We start from the raw sequence: 22,727 nt of genomic DNA on the forward strand, positions 1-22,727 counted from the left end.
AATCGAAATTATTATGCTGCTAATATAATTTCTAATGAAAAAACTTTGCTATGTTGTTGCGTCAGATTGCATGCAGGGCAAATTAAAAGCTTCGATAATCCATAATTCGCTCGCTTTATTCAATATAAGACATAAATTAAAATACAATTGTATGCTTGCTCTGCACCCCTTTTTTTTAAATACACATGCTAACAAATGATACGCTTTAATACACATTAAAGGGTCTTGTTGACATATCTCATATAGTGACGTATTTCCGGTTTAGTTCACTAGCATAAAGAGCAGAGACGTGCTCGACAACTTCAACGCCCCGCTGCTGTTTATCATCAAACACTTCTGCAAATAATTCTCGACAACATGGCAGAGAGTGACTGGGATACCGTGACTGTTTTGAGGAAGAAGGGATCGGCTGCGCAGTCAAAGTCTAAGCAGGTATCTCACAGCCATCTGCTACATAGTTTGCTGACGTTATTAGTTCACGTTTGACAAACACATTGTTGCTGTGACCTGCTTTCAATGTTTCGCTCCAAATAATGCGCAAAATGTGACCTAAAACTTAAAATGTTGGTCTGTTTACAAATGCAACAGAAATACTATCGTGTTATTTCTTGTTGGATTAGCCAGTGCACGAAACGTGGTGGAAGCCATAATAATAACAGCTCAAAGATATACGTGCAGTTTCGGTTTACATGACGTTAATAGTACTTTTGTTTCAGGCTATCATTTCAGCTCAGAGGAAGGGAGAGGAAGTCGAAACATCTAAGAAATGTAAGAGCTTATAAACCTTTTGTACATTATCAGTTTATTACCAATGGAATTAAATGAATAGTCTCATTTTCCAAGGGGCTGCTGGGCAAAATAAACAGCATGTTGTAACCAAGAACACAGCCAAGCTGGATAGAGAGACCGAGGAGCTCAGCCACCAGAGAGTGCCTCTTGAAGTGGGTAAAGTGATCCAGCAGGGCCGCCAGAATAAGGGCCTCACCCAGAAAGATCTGGCTACTGTGAGTATTTGTCCATTAAAAGTCCACCTATCACCAGACTTACTGTATGATTCAATTTTTAAAGTCACCATGAATTGAAAATCTACTTTTTTTTCTTTTTTTTTTTTTTATAAATGATTCATCTGTGTACATCATTATTATTATTTTTTTAAATCCATGTGCTCTTGTAATCTTTAATCAAAATAGCTTCCCCTCCCACTTGCAATGACAACTCTTCTCTGATGATGTTTACTGACGGGAGGGCAGGACAACCTATCACATGAGATCACAGCAATAGCAGACCACCACGATCTTACAACCCAATCAATTCCAGATGGACAAAACCAAGTCCCACCCCACATTTTTTCTTGTTCGCGAAGCCGTTTCACTCGCATATACATCACAATATGGAAAAAAAGACTTCTGTTCTGTTTCATACGACTCAAACTTATAATTTTGTTTCTTGCAGAAAATTAATGAGAAGCCACAGATCATCGCAGAGTATGAATCTGGGAAAGCCATTCCCAATAACCAAGTCATGGGGAAGATTGAGCGAGCCATTGGTAGGATTTTGTCATTTCATCATTCATTACTTTTGCAGGTGCATTGCGGCAATAGCTAATTTGCTGCCTAGCTAAGATTTATGCATTAAAATAACGTAATCGATTTGTGCTTATATAATTCAGCAAAATAAAAAATTGCTTGCATCATGGTCTGATAGACTTTATACTAGATTATCATGTTGATGAAATGTGCAATTTGTTTTTTAAATACCAGTGAAACTGTATATATGTGTGTGATTGAACTGAAAGTGTCTGATAATATATGGGAATAATGAGACTAATCAAATTTATTATTTTTTTTTTATATATAGGGCTGCCCCCTAATAGTTGACCAAATGTTAGTCAATGAGAAGAAGCTTAGATGATCAATTTTAATTAGTCGGTTATTCGCAGAAAAACAAAGCAAGTGGCGTAACACAGCTGGCCCATGTGGTAATTACAGTATGTCGGGCAGGAAATCCAAACATTCATCGACCTAACTGTGGCTTATCATTTGAAACATGCAAGTAGTAGCCGTTTGCCACTTTACATGGCTACTCGCTCTATAACGTTAGCCTGGATAAATGTGCGCTATTATTGGCGCATATTCAAATGTTGGTGCCGACTGACCTGGAGGCTCTGGCCCAATCACTTGCATTTTTTTTTTTTTCTTCTGATAACAGCGGAAAAAACTATAAAACACTGTCATTGTTTTTAGTACAGATAAAAAACAATATTTGAAACTGTAATGGGTCTTTTTGTGTAAGCTCACAATAACAATACAACTTTGTGCTTTTTTAAAATAAAGAAAACAAACAAGGATGCGCTTTCTGTCGTCTCAGTCTCTGTGAGCTGAAAAATGAAAAAAATGAACCGAAACTCGTATACTTATAGACTTAAGAAATGTCTATATACATATAATCATTGAAATTTTTACTTTTAAATAAACCAATTCGAATCAAAAACAAATATTGTCTGATTATTTAATAATCTTTATAAAACGTCCATTTTTCTCTTTAGGTGCGCCCACAATACTGCGGACAGGGCGAGTCAGCATCGTCAACAACATCTTTGCAGCCGACACTGACTCGAACACTAGTTTATTAATAAATCAGAACTTTCAGATGGTCTCCTTCATTTTTTCCCTCCCCGTCACATTCATAATAATTACTTTTGCAGGTGCATTGCGGCAAGCTTTGTGCGCGTGCTTAAGTACTTAATTTATAGGCCTATTTTAAAGGCTCAGTATTATGGTCTAGTATTTCTCTGTAATGTAAAACAATGTTAGTAATGTTACATATAAAATTCTTTCCCAGCCCTGAAACTTTTTTCAACCATTTTCAGTTGCCACCACCCAGTATGTATCGAAGTAATTCAATTATTATCATAAACGTGCGATTAGTCAACTATTGTCTTAAATGAGTGACTATTAGTCAGCTAGAAAATTCTTTAGTCGGGTGTAGCCCTATTTTTTTTTTTTTTTTTTTTTAAGATTTTTGAAATAGTAATAGTTTTACTAATAATTTAGTTTTTTTTTATCCCCTCACATACTCACCAGGGCTGCATTTATGATCAAAATACAGTAAACGGTAATATTGTGAAATATTACAATTTTAAATGTTTTCTGTTTTTAATATATTTTAAAATGTAATATACTCCTGTGATAGTGAAGCTGGATTTTCAGTGACCAAAAATTGCTGACTCCAAACATTTGACCAGTAATGTAGATCATTTTACACATTTGCCAAAAGAACTAACAATAATTTTTGTGTAATACAGAAAGTAATCACAGCACATTTTAAAAGGTGCAGTCCTTTAAAGGAGAACAACCATTATATTTTATCTCTTGTAGATTTTGTTTTCCTCATTTTTAAACTATTTTCTCTTTCATTTTTAGGCCTTAAGTTGCGTGGAAAGGATATTGGGCAGCCCCTCGATGCCGGCCCTAAGAAGAAATGAGTATAAAATCCTCGAAAGATCCACCATCTACTGAAACCTACCAGTAGTTATATGATCTTTACAGTCAATCTTTATTAATTGCTGCATTACTTCATATTTTCTCAATTCAATGGTGGACCAGACATGCTCATATTACCACCTACACAAAAGGCTTATTATCTAACGTTTTATGTCAGATGATGAAGACTTGGATTTTTTTTTAGCTTGCTCACTGCTTTGAAATAAAAACATATTTCTATGTCTGACTAAGTTGTCTTCTAACTGATGCTGCATTTTTTTTTTTTTCAGGCCATGTAATTCATGAAACTTATCATTTAGAGTATTTGATTTGTATAGATATTTGATTTGTTAAATGCTCATTTTAATGTTAAATACTTGGCTGTTGTTTATAATAATAAAAAAAAAAAAACTCGCTTGTACTTTGCAAATGAACCTGCCCTCGGAACCATTAAACTTCTCATGGTTGCAGACGGACTCGCATTCAAGCGGACGTTGTTGCCACAGGCAGCCGCTGGCGTTGTTGGAGTTAAACTAGCTGCTGTTTTTTTCTCGAATTACTCTACAAGGAAACTAAAAGGTTGAACAAATCTGAGTACTACAGAAGACCAGGTTGTCATAAAACTACTTTGTAATGTATTTCAACTACTGTCTCTGCAAACTGCATAAATCAGCCAACAAAAATGCAGAGGGGATTAGCGTCGTTTAATCGTCATTTTGATTATGCGCAACTGGTGAAGACAAGTCACTTTTCTCCCTTGCCGCTACTGAACTACGGCCCTTTTTTCTAATGGCGTGAGACGACACTTGAGACGATCACCTTCATGAGAGATTTAACAAGACGTCTTCCCGCACTTCATCGTTACTGGCAATGACGGAGCGTTATCCTTTAGCCGAAAAGGCGATGTCGGAAGGCTACGCTCGACTCCGGTTCAAGGACACTTCGCTGCTGATTTGGCAACAGCAGCAGCTGGAGCTGGAGAAAGCGCCTCCGACCAATTACCTCAGCCGCAGTCAGAGCTCGTGGTACAGCCAGTATGGAAACCAGGCGGTTGTGATACAGGACAAAACAAGACTGAAAGATTCTGACAGCACTGGACAGTCCCGGATTTGTGTTGTTATGTGATAGTGTTATTTTTGTTATGTCATTTGTCCACACGTCATTATTCAGACAATCTCGTGGGCAAGTTTACACCGAGCTTCATGAACAATGCATCAGTATTTTAGCATTTATATATAGTGCAACAGCAGTATAGTTTGAGGAGCATTGTCTGCTTATTATAGATAGTGTTATCCCATTTTATTCCCAGAAAAGTGAACACGTATTTTCTTACTGGATATCACAGTGTAACAAATTGCGCATGTCTTTTTAAAGTATGTTTGCTGTTCCTTAAGACCCAACTATATTATATACTTTTACTTAATACTTTAATGTAGCAACAACTACAATTGTATAAATGTGAATTAGTTACTTGTTCAAACAACTATTTTTATGTTTACATGTCTTAAGATTGCTGTCATATATAAATCTTAACACTAAGACAACCTTAAGTGTTATATGTGCCAATTATGCTAACTTTATCTGTATATCAGATGCTTCCAAAAAAAATGTTCATGTGAAATCAAGATTTTAATGGGTTAACAGACTTTTATGACCTGAAGTTGGTACATTTGAACAACATGACCTCATTAAGCTTCCCAAAACAGTATCTTACTCAAATCTTACTATTGTGTTTTATGTCTTCTAAAAAACAAAAGCATTAAGTGAACTCAAATAAATACATCTAGATAGTAAAAATACACTCCTATGGGTTTTTGTGATTTATTTACGAAAAACAGGGGGCTCAGTGTCCAAATTTCAGATTAGCTTATACATCAGATATTATCATGTAAGTCTGCGCCAAAACATACTTGTCAACTTGCTTTAACTTGCTGAACTTAACATATGCAGCGCTACCAATTTTAAAATTTCACTCGAAAGAATGACATTTACATGTTATAAACTGCTCAAAAAGTTTAAGAAATATACTGTAAATTGGCATGCAATACACAAATGTTCTCTCTCTCTCTCATAAAAAAAGAACTAAAATACTTAGACCCAAGACAATTGATGAATAAGTAGTGAATATACATTTATATCTGTAATTATATATCCTATGTATCTTTATATCTCTGTCTGCATCATTTTCTGTATCATAGACCCCAGTTATATTTACTGGGCTCTGCTGGAGGAATTGAGGAAGAGGAGCTGTAACAGAAATTATCTTAGAGACAAGGTAGGTTATAGTCACAAGGAACATGTAATGCAATACAGTGGTATAATGAATAAAATCAAAACATAATTAAAAGCATCCTACATATAAGAAGAAAACCCATTAAGTCACTTTACATCACAATTTTTTGATGTGTTTTCATGATTTAAAAAAAAAAAAAAAAAACTATACACATTGGCTTCAATTTAAATCAGTTATACCAGACCCATTTTACTTTATTTTAGTGTGCCAACTAAACTTAAGGCAAAAAGAGCACATCCAATGATTTTAAGGGGTTATTCAGAGTTGAATTCAAGGCTGTTAAATGAAATAAATCATTGCCAATGCCAAAACCCAGTGAATGAGTAGCATTACTGCAGCCACAAAAAGAAAATGAGAAAATAACCTCAAATACATTCATATTTTTTTTTTTATAAAGATTATCAGTCATGGTCCATTTCCAAACTATTCTGGATACATGGCAAGAAGTGTCTAGGTACCATTGAAAGCATTCAATACACCATTTGAGAAAAACAAAAGTAAAATAATAAAGTTATTAAACTTGAGAACATACATTAGTTGTAATACTTGCAACTAATAATAACTACTGTCAAACACATATCCTTCTGAAATTAAATCTAGCACTGCTGCTTGAAGTCTTCTCAAAGATAAATGTCCAACTTTGTCTTTAAATGCTTCCCTCTTGTTCTTTACAGAAGTCTCCTCTAAATGGCTACTTGTCCAAGAGAGCTAGCATTCACTTGGTTTTCCCAGGGAGGAGTTTCATAGAGGCTGATTCATTCCAATCTGCAGCCTTGTGGGTGTTTTTTTAACATCTGAATGTATTTTGCCATTATTTTGGAGTGTACTCGGACACCCTAAAATACCTCCATTTCATATATACTGAACTTGAATCACAACTTTGATTGTCCTATGAATGGACTTGGTAAAGATGAGGCGTATCAGATAGAAAGTAGGATAAGAGATACTCAGGGCACCTACATATCAATAGTAAAAAAAAAAAATACAGAAGACAATCCAAATATAAAACAAACAAATGAGCGTATGATATAGATTAAAAACATACAAACAAAAAATTCAGACATAATTCTACATCAAATACTGAGCTGAGAGCACCGGAAGAGAAAATGTACAGTGTTGAAATAGCCAAAATGACTGCGAAGCCTCTGAAATTGAAGGTTTAGTAACGATACTGACACCAGAGTTACCAAATGCTGTCTAGAGTTCTAGTGAGTTATGTTGAACCAAATTTCTTACATTTAAACAGGTCAACTGGAAACATTTCTGTGAAGACCGAAGGTTGAAAACACGCATAACTTTGTGCCTTTTTGGATAAAAAAAATAAATAGATTCTCTTAAAAATGGTAACAATGAAGAGTATTATCATAGTCAGCAAAATAAATGCGGAATGAGTTGAAATGTCATGCCAACATGACAGAACCACACCAGAGCGACAGAGCCGATAATTCACTGTTTGTTCCTTCAGTCTTTGAGACCTTGTGTAGCTACTCGATCAGTAAAATGCAGCCAGGCATTTGTCAGTTTTTCCACTAACAAACGCATGTTTTCAGTATGGATCTAATGAGCAGCAACCTAAAAAAAAGAAAGAAGGGAAGAAAAAAAAAAAAACAACAGACACACACAACCGTTTCACCTCCACAACTGACATATTTTCAAAAAAATATCTTTTTTTTTGTTGTTTTTTTTTTCCCCCTCTGGTGATACCAGGCATTTCCCTTTGAGGGCCAGCGAGAACCTTAAAACTGCTTGAACTATTCCAACTCTCCTCTTTATCTGAGTCAAGAGCATCCTACAAACTATTTTAAAATATCCTCTGCCATCTGCAAAGCATCTAGCTCTTTATAAAATGGGCCTTCAGAGAGACACTATCATGACAACACACACTACTCATTAGAAAATAGAGGAGGTTGAAGTATGCAACGTGTCGATTCGAGTTCAATCTGAGTCGCTGCTCTCGGAGCTGGAGCCACTGGAGCTGCTGCTGCCGGAATCCGAAGAACTGCTGCTGCCACTCAGCCGAGATGGCCCGCCCCCCTGCGCTGACCCCGCCTTCTCTGCTGGGAACAGGGAAGAGAAGTGATTGCATGTTCAATATGTATGAGAAAAACAAACACTGAATGTATATATTTTATGCAATTCATTTCCGTCAAGACCTTTGTCCCTAAGTTGTTTTTTTTACACGCCCTTACCCACACCTGCAGCTGTGTATAACAATAAAGCAGAGACATGCACAAAGAAAGCAAAGAACTGATCTCGAAAAGACAGAATATATTGCGTGCCCACCAAAGCAGCTGATATCAAGTGAAGTCAGTTAGTTACAGCACATACACAACCATATTCATCAGTTATTAGCTTCTCTAGCAGGTTTAACCATGTTTTACTATTTGTCCAAACCAGGGCTCAACAGCAAGGTTTTTTTTTCTGTCAGTAGCTAAAGATTTCTAATTGCCCTGCCAAGACTTTAATTACAAGTTAATTATAATATACATGAAATAATTAATAATTAAATAATTGTATTTAATATTTAAAGAACAAAAATATCTAAAAACACTACCATGTTTATAGTTAGTGTTTATGGAGTGGTTGGGGTCAAATATATATATATATATTAATATTATTATTATTTTTTTAATATATTTTAAAATGTAATTTATTCCTGTGATGGCAAAGCCGAATTTTTAGCAGCCATTACTCCAGTCTCCAGTGCCAGATGATCCTTCAGAAATCATTCTAATATTCTAAATTGCTCAAGACTTATTTTCTTATTATCAATGTTGAAAACAGTTGTACAGTTTAATATTTTTTGTGGAAACCTCAATATATGAATAAAAAGTAAAATAATAATAATAATAATTTATATATATATATATAATTTTTATTATTATTTATTATTTAAAATTATTATATCATTTATTTGAAATAGAAATCATACAGGAGCTCCAAGACAGATATAAATTTATAAACACACTAGATGGAAAAATAATGGCATGTGTGGGTAAAAAACAAAACAAAACAAATCAAAAAACAGATTGGTTTGAAATTTAAACACAATGGTATTGAATCTAATAAGAATATTAAGTCAAAAACTAGGGATGCGCCAAAATTACAGCTACCAAAATCAATAACGCTTAATTAGTGCTTCTCTGATGGTGAATTTTGACAGTTCAGAGTCTATTTTGTGCACAAAACATGTATAAACTAGAAAAGTTAAACAGATTGACAATATAGATTTCTCGATTTTAATCGATACTGATATGGATTCTTAAACCTCAAGATCGATTTAGTCTATGCTGTTTTCTGTTGATCCGTGAACCAAAAATAACTTTAGAGAGCAGCATTTTGGTTAATATATGCCCTGTATTACATATTCATTATATTTTTACTTAACCTTCATTAATTATTTAATGTGTTTGCATAATTCTGTCTTGTAAGGTGGGGGGAGGGGGGGTGCAATGCCATTTCATGCATTCTGATTTATTTACACTGTTAAAGAGTTGGATTCTCATGCTAAACAAGGCCAAAGTTTCAAAACACGAGTTGGACGTATATCAGTATTTCTGTGTCAAAAATACTCTTCCAATTCCTCACAAACTTCGCACTTATTTTTTCAAGTATGGCCCTTTATTATGTAATAAAGGGCAGAATTCCTTGTATGGGCACTTCTCCCGGAAGAGCGCACGCACACCAGAGCGAGAGCAAGAGCACACCAATCAACGTGCTTTATTTGGCTTTACGGAAGTCATCGGCAGCACTGCACAGGACTTACTCAAGAAAGATTTGTCACTTTGTTTTTAGACCACGAAATCAACAGTGTCACCAAAGAAGTGTGTTTTTGGTTGTGAAGGAAAGATAACCTTGCTTCCCAAAGAACCCAGCGTTAGGTGGAGCTGAGAGATTTGTGCTCACGCATTACATTGATGCACTCTCGATATTTGTCATTAAAATAACCATAGAAACTTGCCTTAAAATAACTATCAAAATAAGGATAAAGTCAATCCTAGGCAATGGTGTATTGTGTGTGTTTAAATACATTTGTTTAGCTGACCATTGATAGTTTCGCAATAGCTGCGCATGCTCGTGACTCTTTAGCTTCGCCCACGGCACGACTCCAGGAGCTTGGCTGTTTTCGGAAAGACTCAGTACAGCGTATGTATCTTTTATAAATATGTTAAAACTAAAGACTTTTAGGAGATATGAAGAATGCACTACTACTCTGTAGGTACATGAGATTGGCAGAACTTGTGTGTGATACCACCCCCCCTCCCCCCCTTTAAATGTTTATATTTCCCCACCAAATTGGAGTAGAAACATAATTCTGTTATTGCCTCATGGGCAATTAAAATGTTTGTTAAGCTGAGTTTTATTTGAGTGTTGATTAGCAAATAAATGTAATTAATTTATTACTGAACTTTATTTTTGCTTTCCATATATATATATAAAGTAAAAAGAAAGAAAAAAAAAAAAGAAGTAAATTTTCAGTTTCAGGCCTGAATTTTCATTTCGGTGCATCACTAACAAAAACTATTAATATTTAGTCTTTAAAACAAAACAATCCATCTAGCCAGTTAGATAAGTTTACCTAGCTAACAAAGTTACAAATTTGACCAAAATTCGCTTGCAAATTTCACAGAAGAAATGGTAAGACATAGCACTGAACAATAGACAGTCTAACTGGTTCAAAACTATGGCCAGCAGTCCACCCTTGTTGTTGAGCCCTGCAAACCCTTTTCAGTGTATGAATAGCATTACATATGAAGGTCTGGCAGAAGACCTTAGATGAAGTTAGTCAAATTAGTGAAGCAAAAAGCCTATCCTTATCTCTGTTTTCTTATCCTACCATCCTAAATCCAGCTAACCCAGTTTGGTCACCTGTCTGCTCACATCTGCACACTACCACACAGGTACCTTTTTTGGGTGGTTTCTTGTTGTTGTTCAGTTGTCCGCTCACGTCCTGTAGCCTCTTTTCTAACTCTTTCTTCTTTTCCTGAACCAGTTCCTCTTTAGACTTGGCACTCTTTTTCCCAGTGCCCGCTGCAGGAGACACACAGCGGTGACCGGTGAGTAACGGGTTGCCCTCGTAGCCCACCGCCGTGGCAACAAGCAGCAAAAAGCACTCTGCTACACTGGTTTTAAACTCCATGATGTCAAATTTGTGTTCAAGGAATCTTATCAGGTTCAAGTTAAGACCAAACAGCAGCATTTGGTTACTACCATAGAAAAATACTTAGACTCATCCTTCATTTTCCTTAAAACAAACAAAAATCAAGGTTATGTTGAAACACTAACAATAGAAGTGAATGGGGACAATTTTTAGAGGAATTTTAAAAAAATGAAAAGATTTTAATTTTATGAAAACACTTACATAACTTGTGTATTTAAAGGTGCTATAGAGGATGTTTTCGTCGACTGAGAAACCAAAGACTGTTACTGAGTTTTTGAAATGAGCGCATGCGTAAGAACAACCCCCCTCCTTCACAGCTCAATTAGAGGGAACGCCTCCCAAAACTCGTGCACAAGTATTGGAACACGAGTGTTTGTTTACCACCGGCATTCGCTGTGTCGTGTTATTATGTCGGACTCACCGCAGGTAACTCATAATCTGCAGTTGTTACTCCTGGCAAAAACATTGCATGCGGCGCCTGTGGAGTGTGGAAAGTGCGCACGCGTCTCTCACAAGGAACATAGTGGCAGTGATTGACAAGCCAGAGAGCCAATCGTTTATGTGATGATCACACAAACGATTGGCTGATGTTTTTAAGGCCCTACCTCGTGCACAGATGAGATTATTCCTTTCAGTGCACCTTATAAATAGTCTTTTATCAGTTAGTAAAGACAGTTTCAAGTAATATTGCAAAAATGTATAAAACAAAACATCCTCTATAGCACCTTTAAGTAAAGTTGTTCTCATAATTTTTATTTATTTTAGGTTTAGTTTGTTTTACTTTTATCATGGTAACAAAGTTGAATACAACTTTACATAGAAATGGTTAGTAAACTCCACATTTTTTTCCACATTAAAATCATGCTAACACGCACAGTTTACCTCTTGTGGCTATACTATAGTCCAACAGTCAGGTTCTCTATAAGGGAACTGTTTTTTTTTTTTAATGATAACTCACAATAAGCCTTCTGTGAGCTACGAGGGTGTTAATCGATGGTAAGGACGGGTGATGTGACCAAAATCTTATATCACAATATGAGTAATTTTATTTCACGATAATGTCACGGTATACTTATTTTTGCTTTAAATAAGGTTTTTATATCAATAACATTTGATACCATTGAAATTTCACAATTTCAATATCTCTCTTTCTCACACTTACTGAAGACAAGTCAGCAGTCAATGATAAAATAAGAACAAAGAAACTAATTACAAGCAATAGGACAACAAACTACAATAGAACAAAAAAATAGATCTACCTGAAAAAATGTAAGCACTAGAAATAAGAAATACTAGCCTGCTAACCTACATAAAAACTACATTACCTATAATTCTGTAAAAGAAATCACCACCAGAGAACTGCAACAAGAAAATCACGCTAAAAGAATTTAGCGCCTACCCACTCCCCATGAAGCAACATGAATGAAGTAATAAAGTCAGTCCCTTCAACCCTTTCAAACTACTTAAATATATGTATATTAATTGTGCAACAAGTTTTATAAAGTGTGGCCGATTAACATGGTTTTTTATCAATGGTATTTTGATTAATGGCAATGCAATTCTTCCCTTCATTAGAGAAGTTTACTACACAGTCCTGTACCTTAGACTTCTTGTCCGATTTTCCAATACTTTTTTGGTTCAAATCAAAGTTTGTAATGTTGCTATTCACATCATAGCTGGTTGGTTTGGCTTAATCTTTAACAAAACACCCTATTGAAAATATAAATGAAAAAAAAAAAAAAAAATATATATATATATTATATATTATATATATATATATATATATATATATATATATATATATATATATATATATATATATATATATATATATATATATATATATATATATATATATATATATATACACACTTCCGGCACCAAGGTCGCTAAAAATGCAAGCAGGCACTGTTGCATTCCAGTGAGTATTTTAATGGTTATGGATTGACCCCATGCACTTCCATTTGTATGTGCCTTTTTTTATAGAAAAGAAGGGACAAGTGGAAATTACTTATTGTGGAAATCAACATTATGCCACAAATGCTGAAGATTGAGCTTAAGTTGTAATGAACCCAGAATATTCCATTATGAAGTATGAGTACTGCAGTGTGCACAATAATTACATGTACACTGTGTACAATTAGGAAATTGATGGTCTGATCAAATGTTCTCTACTGTATACTGATGTACTCTTTAAACCCTTGAAGCTTCACTTGAAGGTATTAATACCAGGGAAAGCACATGTAAGGTAATCCACCAAAAGTCATGCAACACATTGGAGAAGGTGAGTGCTCCCAGCTCAAAGGAGGAAATAGCACAGCCCATTTCAGCTTTTAGAGCAGACGGACCAGGCAAGAAAAGAGAGCTGCTCGTCTATAAAACACTGAAGTAAGCTTATACCTAGCAACAAATCTGCTGAGAAAGAAAAGAAGGGCACTTACGTAAAGGTTTGCGCTGCTTTTTCTGTAAACAGGACTTGACGTATCGTTCGAGCTCACGCAACGTGGAAGGCTTGAGCGTTTCAAAGTCGATCTCGATCTCGTCTGGGTTGGAGTCTCGCAGTGACGGCTCACGTGACTGGATGATGTGAACCACGCGGCCCAGTTTCTCACCGGGCAACCGGTTGATATCCAGGCTAAGTTGCCGTTTTTCATCGTAAGACATGGGAAGAGACTCCTCCTCGTCAGACTCATAGTTTGCAGCGCCAGGTTTGCCCCCCTTTTTCGGTTGCCTGTGGATTGGAGGTGTAGTTTGCACAAATGCTTCTTAACCTTAAAAGTGACCTATTATGCTCCTTTTTATAAGATGTAAAGTAAGTCTCTGATGTCCCCAGAGTGTGTATGTGAAGTTTTAGCTCAGAATACCCCACAGAAAATTTAATAGCATGTTAAAATTTAAAACTGTGCCTTTTAGTGTGTGTCCCTTTAAAATGCAAATGAGCTGGTGCTCCCAGCCCCCTTTCAAGAAGAGGGTGGAGCTTCAAAAGCTCAGGCTATAGCATACCGATGTAAGGCAGAATGCCAGAACACCAGCAACAACAAAAAAGGACAATCTCACGCACTGAAAATGTCAGAAACTGTCAGTAGAGGTGTTTAGCCTTATATTTTCAAACCAAAGTCACTGAAAAGACCCTTGTTTGTGAAGCAGTTGGCCACAAAATGATTGACGTAAATGTGTAAGACTTTATTTTCTTCAGGATATTTCCTTCAAAAATTAAATTTAACCATATGTCCTTAGTGACTTAGATGGTGGGAGTCCTGTGCATTGGTACATTCCAAAACAACACTTGTAATGCCTCTTTGGCACAGACATTGTACAACTCCAGTTGCTACAGCTAGGATACAGAAATGGCAGACTCGGGGCTTCTCATTTAGGGCTTTGTCTATGCTAATACAGCAGATCATCACCGGCTGTGGGCGGGGCTTCTCCCTATAATGATGTCATTATAGGAGGAAATCTGAATCAGCTCATTTGAAGAGACTGATTTTGATTTATGGGATTTATATAAAAAATGGGTGAGTGAATTTTTACCATTATAGACTGGTGCTTCTCACACACTGCGGACAAACATCGGTGTTCAAACACCTTATTAAAGTGAATTTTGCATAATAGGTCCCCTTTAAACTCTATACACAAGACTGAACTGCCATACTGAGATTGAAAGAATTACATGAAAGTTAGCACACTTTACCACTATGACCAATAAATGGCACATTGTGTGTTATTAAATTGTGTTGATTTACATTGAACTTTAAACAACTTAAAATTGGTATTTATGTATCCACATATACAATATGGGCCAAATAATCAGCCAATATTATCAGTTGATTATCTGTTAATAATCATGACTGCTTGGCCTATTATTAAGTGTTTGCCAATCGTATTGTGGATCTTCAGTTTTCTATGGAACCCTGTTTCCACCTCAGAGTAAAAAAAACAATAAATGTAAATGTGAGATAAACTTTAAAATAAGAAATAAAATCAGAATTCTTTTTTCAACATTTATAAGAAATGTTTCTTGAGCACCAAATAATCATATTTGATATGATTTCTAGCAAACAGCTATTTTAAATTTTAATTGTATTTCAATATTATTGTTGTTACTTTATTTTTGGTCAAATAAATGCAGCACAGATAAGCATAAGAAAAATATTAAAAACATTATTAATAAATTAGTGCAGTGTAGTGTAAAGTCCCAATTATAAAAAAAATAAAATCGCAATTACAAGAAGTAACATTTTATTTATTTATTTTTTTTTAAATCTGAGTTAGAACAGGCTTCCATAGTTCTGAAATATTCTAAATATTGTGTAAAATAAAATGCATTTGTGCACATTCCATTTGTAAATCAACAAAACATGTATAATAATATAGTATTTAGTATAACGTTGCCATGTATTACAATTAATGTATTACAACCCCCCCCCCAAAAAAAACAACCAACCAACCAACCAAAACAAAACCACCACAAAACAACAACAACAACAAAAAAACAATCTAACCTCGTGGTGGACGTGCTGTTGGGTTTCCGTGCAGAGGTCTTTTTCTGCGGAGTTTGCTTATTCGGTTGCGTGGACTTGGCCTTTTTGTCATCTTCCGCCTTGACCTTGTTTTTGTCTTTGTCCTTCTCCTTGTCTTTCTTCTTCTTTTCTTTTTCCTTCTTCTCTTTCTTTTTCTTTGGTTTGCTCACAGGACCCTGTGACAGAGCGGCTAGCTGTTCATGAACAGCCTTCAGCTGAGGAGGAAGGTGGAGGGAATGGTTAGCAAGCAGGGGGATGGGGCATGCTGCATCGACGCTAACGTAAAAGACTAGGATCTTAGATGTGCGGGACAGATGATGGGACTGGTGATGAAGGGAAAAGTTTGAAGGATAATGAATGACATTTGTTACCTACTTATCTCCCATTTTCATGGAAATGCTCTCCCCAGAAAATAGCTGTTTGCAGAGGACTCTTATTTTGAAACAAATGCCAAGCCCAGAAAAGTTTTGTTTTACTTCTAAATTCTTTGCAAACAAAATGGTCATAAACAACTTTAAATAAATAATAATAAATTCTTCAAATGCTATTCAAATGCAGCAGCACACTAATCGAACATTTTTACAAAGACACTATCTTTCATCATTTAGTTCCAGTTACAAACCCACATGTAAACAGTTTAAAGTCGGTCTGAAATGAAAATTCAGCCTATTTCCTAAATGCCTTTTATTGATCTTATTCATCGGTTTATAGGTTTCATTTTTTAACCTCATTATTCTAAATAAAAATATCATAACTTGATTTTCCAGCGAAATGACGGGCTTCTCTCTGATGCATACGCCGGACTTCATCAATCATTAAGTCCACTTAAACCCCGCCCCTTTCTTGCAAGCGACTGCATTCAGATCTGCCTCCATCCAATCAACAAGTTAGAGACAGAATCAAGTTTTTTTTTTTTTTTTTTTTTTTTTGTTAATCCGTTTCATTCCGATGTACGACAATACAATACAATACAAAAAAAAAAAAAAAAAAACTCTACTTCCGTTTCATCACGACTTTAAACCTCCTTTAAAGAATAAAAAGGACTCTACCATGATGATTTGGAAGCACTGGAGATCACATCCCGGCAAAGAATTTGGATTCTCATTGATAAACATGCCAATCAATGTCATTCACAGAACAGAGAGGGAAACAGAGCCAAAAGACTAGCTGAGTGTCAAAGCAAGCTCACTTAAAGATGCCCAGCTCAAACACACCCCATAAAGCACCACCTTAACCCTCTACCGCTCACTTAAGAAGAAGCTACGAAAAATGGAGGAGTTAGTGGGGTGGGGGACCGGGAAGTAAAAATATCATTCACCTGAAAACGTTTGGCACACCCGTTTTTTGTCCCCGACCTGTTACCATTGGGGTGCTCCACAGTGAATCGCTGGTAAAAAAGCCAAAGTGAAATCAAGGGACAAAATAGTCATTCTCAAAAATGTATTTTAACAACAGACTATGTCATGATGAGAGCAGAGTAACTATAATCGACACCAATATGTTTAACATTGAGAGACAGCGAAATTAAAAACTGTCATCTGAAGTTTTACAGCATGCAAGCCAATGTATACCAAGATGCCAACACAAACTGCAGAGGCGGTAGAGGGTTAAACGTTCAGTCCAGGGTGAAAATGGGCACTCGTTTCCAAAACATTATGAAAACAAGAGACATTAAGGAAAAACAAAAAAAAAAAATCCAAATGACTAACACAAGCAGTCAGACTAAGGAGGAGGAGGTGGTGAATGTGAGGGGGAGTGGCTGTGGCCTCTGCCTGTCTCTCCACCCTTGGTTTGGATCTTGGTCCTCAAGTGGTGACACCCACCTGTTTGCCACTCACCTGTTCCTGCAGCTCAGCCAGCCGAGTGGCCCGTTCCTCCTCCGAGTCGGAGCTGGAGCTGGAAGAGTCTGCGCTACTCTCGCTGGTGCCGGTGCTTTTGCTCACCACCGCCGTGGCCGACACCGCACTAGGCGAGGACGGCTCTGCGGGTTCGTCGGGCATCTTAGCGAATTTCATCTCAAACACATCCTGTGGGACATGGGCAAATATGATTGGTGAGATCCGAAAGCACATTATCAGGCACAATGGCTCTTTTTTTAACCGCCGCACCTGGAGTTTTCTTGCCATGGCAACGACCTCGTGATCAGGCGGGTTGTATTTGTAACAATTTGAGAACATTAACCGAATATCTGCCGCAAAGCTTTGGGCGTCTTGGTATTCTCGACTGTCCATCTTTTTCTGGAAAAGACATTTTGTGTGAGATAAAGTCTGGCTTTAAAAATGTAATAAAAAAAACATTATATACAGTATATAAAAGTTTATTTATATAAATAAATCAATTTCTTTTGAATATTTACTATTCTACACTTAAATAACTTTTCAAGGTGTTATTTTAGCCATACTTTGACAGTACTGAGGTCCATTGGTTGCTTGATGATTTCATGATAGTCATGCAGCTCCAGGGCCTCTGCATCTACAGGCTTGTAGAAGGGCCAGGCGTAGGCCGCATGCTTCTTGGAAAGCATCTCTTTAAGGATAGTGTCACAGTATTTGAGATGATCGTTGAGCTTGCTTTTCTTGTTGCCTTGCTGTTGGACATCCCCATCCTCCAGGTCTTTTTTGGGAGGTTTGATGGGTCGACCTGTGCTCTCTCGTCTGGAAATGACTTTACTGTGTTTGGACTCTAACATCGCAGTGGGCGACTCACTTCTGCTGGCAGTGATTGCGCAGGTTGTAGGTGTGGTAGTGTCCGCTTTCCGCTTCACCCCTTTCTTCTGAGGAAACTTAGATCAGCATGTGTGTTAGAACACTACTAAATTAGGGATGTGCCCAAAGCCGAATTCCCTATTTGGAAAGGAAATTATGCATTCTACGGAGCTCCTAAAGGGACATGATGATGGAAAAAATATGAGATGGGAGGAAAAATATATCTCAATGCTTTTGCGTTCTCTCGCAATTATGCAGTTGGGTAATTGTACTGTACATAATTTGAGTGCATCAAGGAGCAATATGCGGGGTATTGAAATTGCTTCTGAATGCGCGCTTGCTTTTCGTGATCATGCATAATCTGTGTATAGGGAACAGCGGTACTGACCACACATTTACAAGATATTTGTCATATACAGTATAAGATATATGAACACTGTGTAACCCAAGTAAGCCTAACCATGTCCCTTTAGGGGCTCTGTAGAATGCGTTATTAATTTTCCGTGTCTTTCTGAATAAGGTATTCGGCTTCGGCCACTAATGTGCAAAATGACTGATCAGTGGCATGTGTGACAGACTAGCTTTAAGGAAGCCTTTAATAATTAGGCTGGTTTAGTGTCAAGTTAGTCAATACCAGTTAGACTTGTTTTGTTTTTTTAGAGATATACAGACACAACATTCTTGCCATTTATCCTTCAATAGAACAGATATTGAACAAATAAATAGACCACAAATCATTTTATTGCACCAACTATTATAGCCCTCACAAAAAAACAGATTATGCATAATAATGGGAACATTACTCAGAGCAGGTGATTTGAAATCTATTGCTGAAGGCAGTGAATCTGTTACAAAAATTGTTTTGATGGCTGAAACAGCGGTGCTTTAAGAGAAGAATTTAGACATCTCAGAAAATGTTTTAGTTTGTTGGCAATCTTATAGCTACTTTTAGACTGTTAACACACTAAAGCACAGCATGCTGTCAGAAAACTAAAGGCCTTTCAGAGAAGTTGCATCCCTAATCCATCCCCTTTAAAGCCCAGCTGCTAAAAATATGTAAAGCTAAAAAACATCTAAACAAAATATAATAAAGAACAAAATTAAGAGACAGTATAGACAGAGAGAGGCAGATAGATAGGACTGAGCAAATAAAACCTGCTATGTCCACATCATTTTAGATGGTCTTACTTTGAGAACAGGCTGTGCGGTTGGAATCATGGAATTGGCAGGGGGCACAGCTTGGACATTGGAGGTGATGGTCGAGACCGGAGTCGCAGCTATTACAGGAGTCTGAGCCAGCTGTGGAGGGGAGCTCGGACATGACGAGGATGGAGAACCGGTAGTCAGTGCTATTGATTGTTGGTTTTCTGTTTGGATGTGATAATGACAAGGTCAGCTGGAAACCCTCATCCAAGCATTGCATCATTGGTAACTTCAAAGGTTTATTATTTGTGGCATCCAGTCAGTTACCTGAAGCAGGGGGTGCTCCAGGTTTCCGTGCTTTACCCTTCGGTGGTGGGGGTAAAAGTTCCACCTCCTCCTGGGGCATCTGAGCTACCTTTTGGAGGAAAATCTTTTCCAAGGCTTGAGCCATTAGAACAATGTCATCTGTGGGCTAGGACAATAATTCAAGGGAAATTGATTTAAATCACACAAAATGTATAATAATTATAATAATAATATATTTTGTAATATTATAAAATAAAAATAAATATTAAGGACTTGGATCTACCTTGTTATAGATGTAACAGTTTGTGAACATAGTGTTAAAGTCCTGCATGCATTCGCCAGCAGTCCAATAGTAATTATTCTCAAGTCGCTTCTTTATGGTTCCCATGTCCATTGGATTCTTAATAACTTTATGGTAGTCCTATGACCGAGATAATAAATTAGACAAGGCGTAATGCACTAGGTAAAGGAAAACAAACATTTAAAGGTGATGCGTGTAATATTTTAAATTTTAAACACTACAGCCATTAGTAAGTAATTTATAGTTTATTTCCCACTCTACATATAGTTTGATAATCCCAACCAACTCAACACAAAAACAAAATCAATCAACTGCATGGGTTTGGGATTCTCTGCTTGCCCAAACCATAGCAGATTGTCACTTTTTTGTAATTCCTCTTGGTAACACTAGAGGTGCAAAAATTACACTTGTCACCTTTAAAGGGATAGCTCAGCACAAAATTAAAATTTTGCTATCACTTACTAACTCCCAAGTTGTCCCAAACCTATATGAGTTTCTTTCTTCTGTTGAACACAAAAGAAGATATTTTATAGACTGCTGGTAATCAAACAGTTGATGGTAGCAATTGACTTCCATAGTAGGAAAAACAAATATTATAAAAGTCAACTGTCTGGTTCTTCTTTAAAATATCTTCTTTTGTGTTCAACAGAAGAAAGAAACTATCCCTTTAAGTCAACATTACTGGTCAAAATAAAGTTTGAAATAATGAATAATATTTTATATTTTAAGTCTCACCATGGCTGCATTTATTTGAAAAAACAAAACAAAAACTATGATATTGTGAAATGTCACAATTTAAAAGAACTGTTTTATATTTTAATATATTTTAAAGTGTAATATATTTCTGTGATGGCAAAGCTACTAAATACTTTTCTGGAAATTGTGATACACCATTCAAAAGGCTGAAGCTACTTTTATTCAGGAAGGATACAATAAATTGATCAAAAGTGACATTTATAATTTTTCAAAAGAGTTACATTTCAAATGAATGGTGTTCATTGAACATTCTATTCAACAAAGAATTCAGGAAAAAAAGTATGTTTTCAACATTGATAATAAAAACACTTATAATAACTTATAATAATTGAGCACCAAATCAAAAAATTATATATATAAAGAAAGGCCAAAAAAATAACTCACTGGCAGATTCAACTTGATGGCATCCACAGGTGTGTAAAAGGGCCACGCAAACTGATGCTTCCACAGAGTCTTCACAACCACATTCTGCATGTACTGTAGCTGGTTGGTTTTTCGGCCAGGCTTACCAGGGTTCGTGACCTCAGGTGGGGGAGGGTTTACAATTGGTGGAGGCACCTGTGCAGGGGATGTGACTACCGACATACTGGTCAGTTGCTTGAAAGAAGTTGCTTGAACGACGTCTGTACGTCTCTTAGCTCAGTTTCAATGATCCTCTTGCTGCTCCTTAGTCCCACCTCCACACACACATCCCATCTCAGGACCTGAGTGTCAGCACGCTGCCAGTAAATGTAGAAAAATGACTCAATGAATATACAGCTATGAAAATAAATGACATATTTATCTATACGGTGTGTATATAGCATCAAAAGGAATGTAATTGCAGAAATTATACCAGTTGACTCCATTCTTTTTTTTTTTTTTTTTTTATACAGTATATTGCTAATTGTGCACATGTATTTCATAACCAATACAAATTTGAAAATTTATCAAGACCACAATCATGGTGGAAGTGGATGTGCATGTTGTAAACAAACCGAATTTTTAATAACTAATGTTATTTTCTATAGCTGCATTAATATTAATAATAATTAATGTAAATCATATTGATTTTAATAATCATTTTCAGGTTATGTGTTGTATAGATTCATGAAATATAGGTCTCTTCACCAGTAAATTAGTTAAAAGTCTGAACTACAGTATCAAGGGTTTCACACGAATGAATGGCTAGAAACCCGGGAAAAAGCAGAACATTACTGTAAACTTGTGTGTTTCATTTGAACCACTCCAATAGTTTTAAATACGAACAAATCGATCAAAATTTCGCGTGCCAATAAGAGGCCATGAAAAATCGCAGGTTTAGTCAGAATTAAACCAAAACATCAGCTAGCAAATTGCGCCCCTGCGCGCCCTTAAACGGAGCTCTAACTGTAAACTTGACTAGAAATACATTTTGCAATCGCGCGTTAAAGTAACTGCATCAGGCGTGTGTGTATATAAGTTCTTGAAAAGATGGCGGGCACGGGAGAGACAGGGCATCGAGTGAGGAATGCCGAGGATCGAGCCCCACCATGTCTTTAACACAACCATTGTGTGTGCATGCCGTTCAGTCAGCTAGCTACTCAGCGGGCTAATTTGAAATCATCCCACAATGCATCAACCAGTCCTGTTTATACACTTGATACAACGAGAAAAAAACAGCGCAAACAATTACAGCGAGCTCTACGTTTACTGATCGAAACGGCTGCGCGTGAAAGAAGGTTTTGTTACATTGTTGCAAAGCGCCGCTCATCAGCTCCACTCTGTCAGAGGAGATCCTGCTAGCCACATTCAGCTGTGTTTTCCCCCCAAAACACCAATATACATCACCTAAACTGAATATAAACTTCGATCGGAATGCACTAATCGTAAATATATATGTTATACTTTATTACTTTCACTCCAAGCAGCTCCGGTAGCGTTTTCCTTGCAGATTTTCGGGTAGCTTTTATTGCGAAGAAGCATAATAGATGGCTGGGGTCGACACTGGTTGGGTAGTGTTGTGCGCATGCGCGCTGCGTCGCACGGTATTGTGGTTGTTGTTGTTGTGTAAATGAATTCCCTCGGCGTCGCTCAGCTTT

At 36.6% G+C, this 22,727-nt stretch overlaps 3 protein-coding genes across 9 annotated transcripts; 2 read left to right on the plus strand and 1 right to left on the minus strand.

Moving 5' to 3' along the window:
- Nucleotides 1–265: 265 nt before the first annotated feature.
- edf1 (endothelial differentiation-related factor 1) lies at nt 266–3,715 on the plus strand. 2 transcript variants are annotated; one of them, XM_067408072.1, is made up of 5 exons: nt 266–432; nt 717–768; nt 844–1,004; nt 1,453–1,546; nt 3,423–3,715. In XM_067408072.1, the coding sequence occupies exons 1-5, from the start codon at nt 358–360 to the stop codon at nt 3,482–3,484; spliced, it is 444 nt and encodes a 147-aa protein (XP_067264173.1). In that variant the 5' UTR covers nt 266–357; the 3' UTR covers nt 3,485–3,715. The 2 variants fall into 2 exon arrangements, with proteins under 2 accessions (XP_067264173.1, XP_067264172.1); XM_067408071.1 differs by lacking the exon at nt 3,423–3,715 and adding an exon at nt 2,546–3,416.
- A 244-nt stretch (nt 3,716–3,959) lies between these two features.
- Nucleotides 3,960–4,618, plus strand: LOC137034856 (putative uncharacterized protein BRD3OS). The gene has a single exon (XM_067408073.1). It carries the CDS (start codon nt 4,353–4,355, stop codon nt 4,605–4,607), a length of 255 nt encoding a protein of 84 aa, XP_067264174.1. The 5' UTR covers nt 3,960–4,352; the 3' UTR covers nt 4,608–4,618.
- Nucleotides 4,619–7,690: 3,072 nt separating this feature from the next.
- On the minus strand, nt 7,691–22,636 carry brd3b (bromodomain containing 3b). 6 transcript variants are annotated; one of them, XM_067408065.1, is made up of 12 exons: nt 22,542–22,636; nt 21,052–21,386; nt 19,894–20,031; nt 19,632–19,776; nt 19,350–19,528; nt 17,858–18,238; nt 17,565–17,693; nt 17,295–17,483; nt 16,775–16,843; nt 15,439–15,671; nt 13,378–13,667; nt 7,691–7,829 (listed from the first exon to the last, which is right to left on the minus strand). In XM_067408065.1, exons 2-12 carry the CDS (start codon nt 21,250–21,252, stop codon nt 7,711–7,713), a joined length of 2,073 nt encoding a protein of 690 aa, XP_067264166.1. In that variant the 5' UTR covers nt 21,253–21,386; nt 22,542–22,636; the 3' UTR covers nt 7,691–7,710. The 6 variants fall into 6 exon arrangements, with proteins under 6 accessions (XP_067264166.1, XP_067264168.1, XP_067264164.1 ...); XM_067408063.1 differs by having other exon boundaries at nt 7,692–7,832; XM_067408064.1 differs by having other exon boundaries at nt 7,692–7,832; nt 22,534–22,631.
- Nucleotides 22,637–22,727: the final 91 nt, after the last annotated feature.

This window comes from Chanodichthys erythropterus, chromosome 13 (assembly GCF_024489055.1).
Source record: "Chanodichthys erythropterus isolate Z2021 chromosome 13, ASM2448905v1, whole genome shotgun sequence".
NCBI lineage: Eukaryota > Metazoa > Chordata > Actinopteri > Cypriniformes > Xenocyprididae > Chanodichthys > Chanodichthys erythropterus.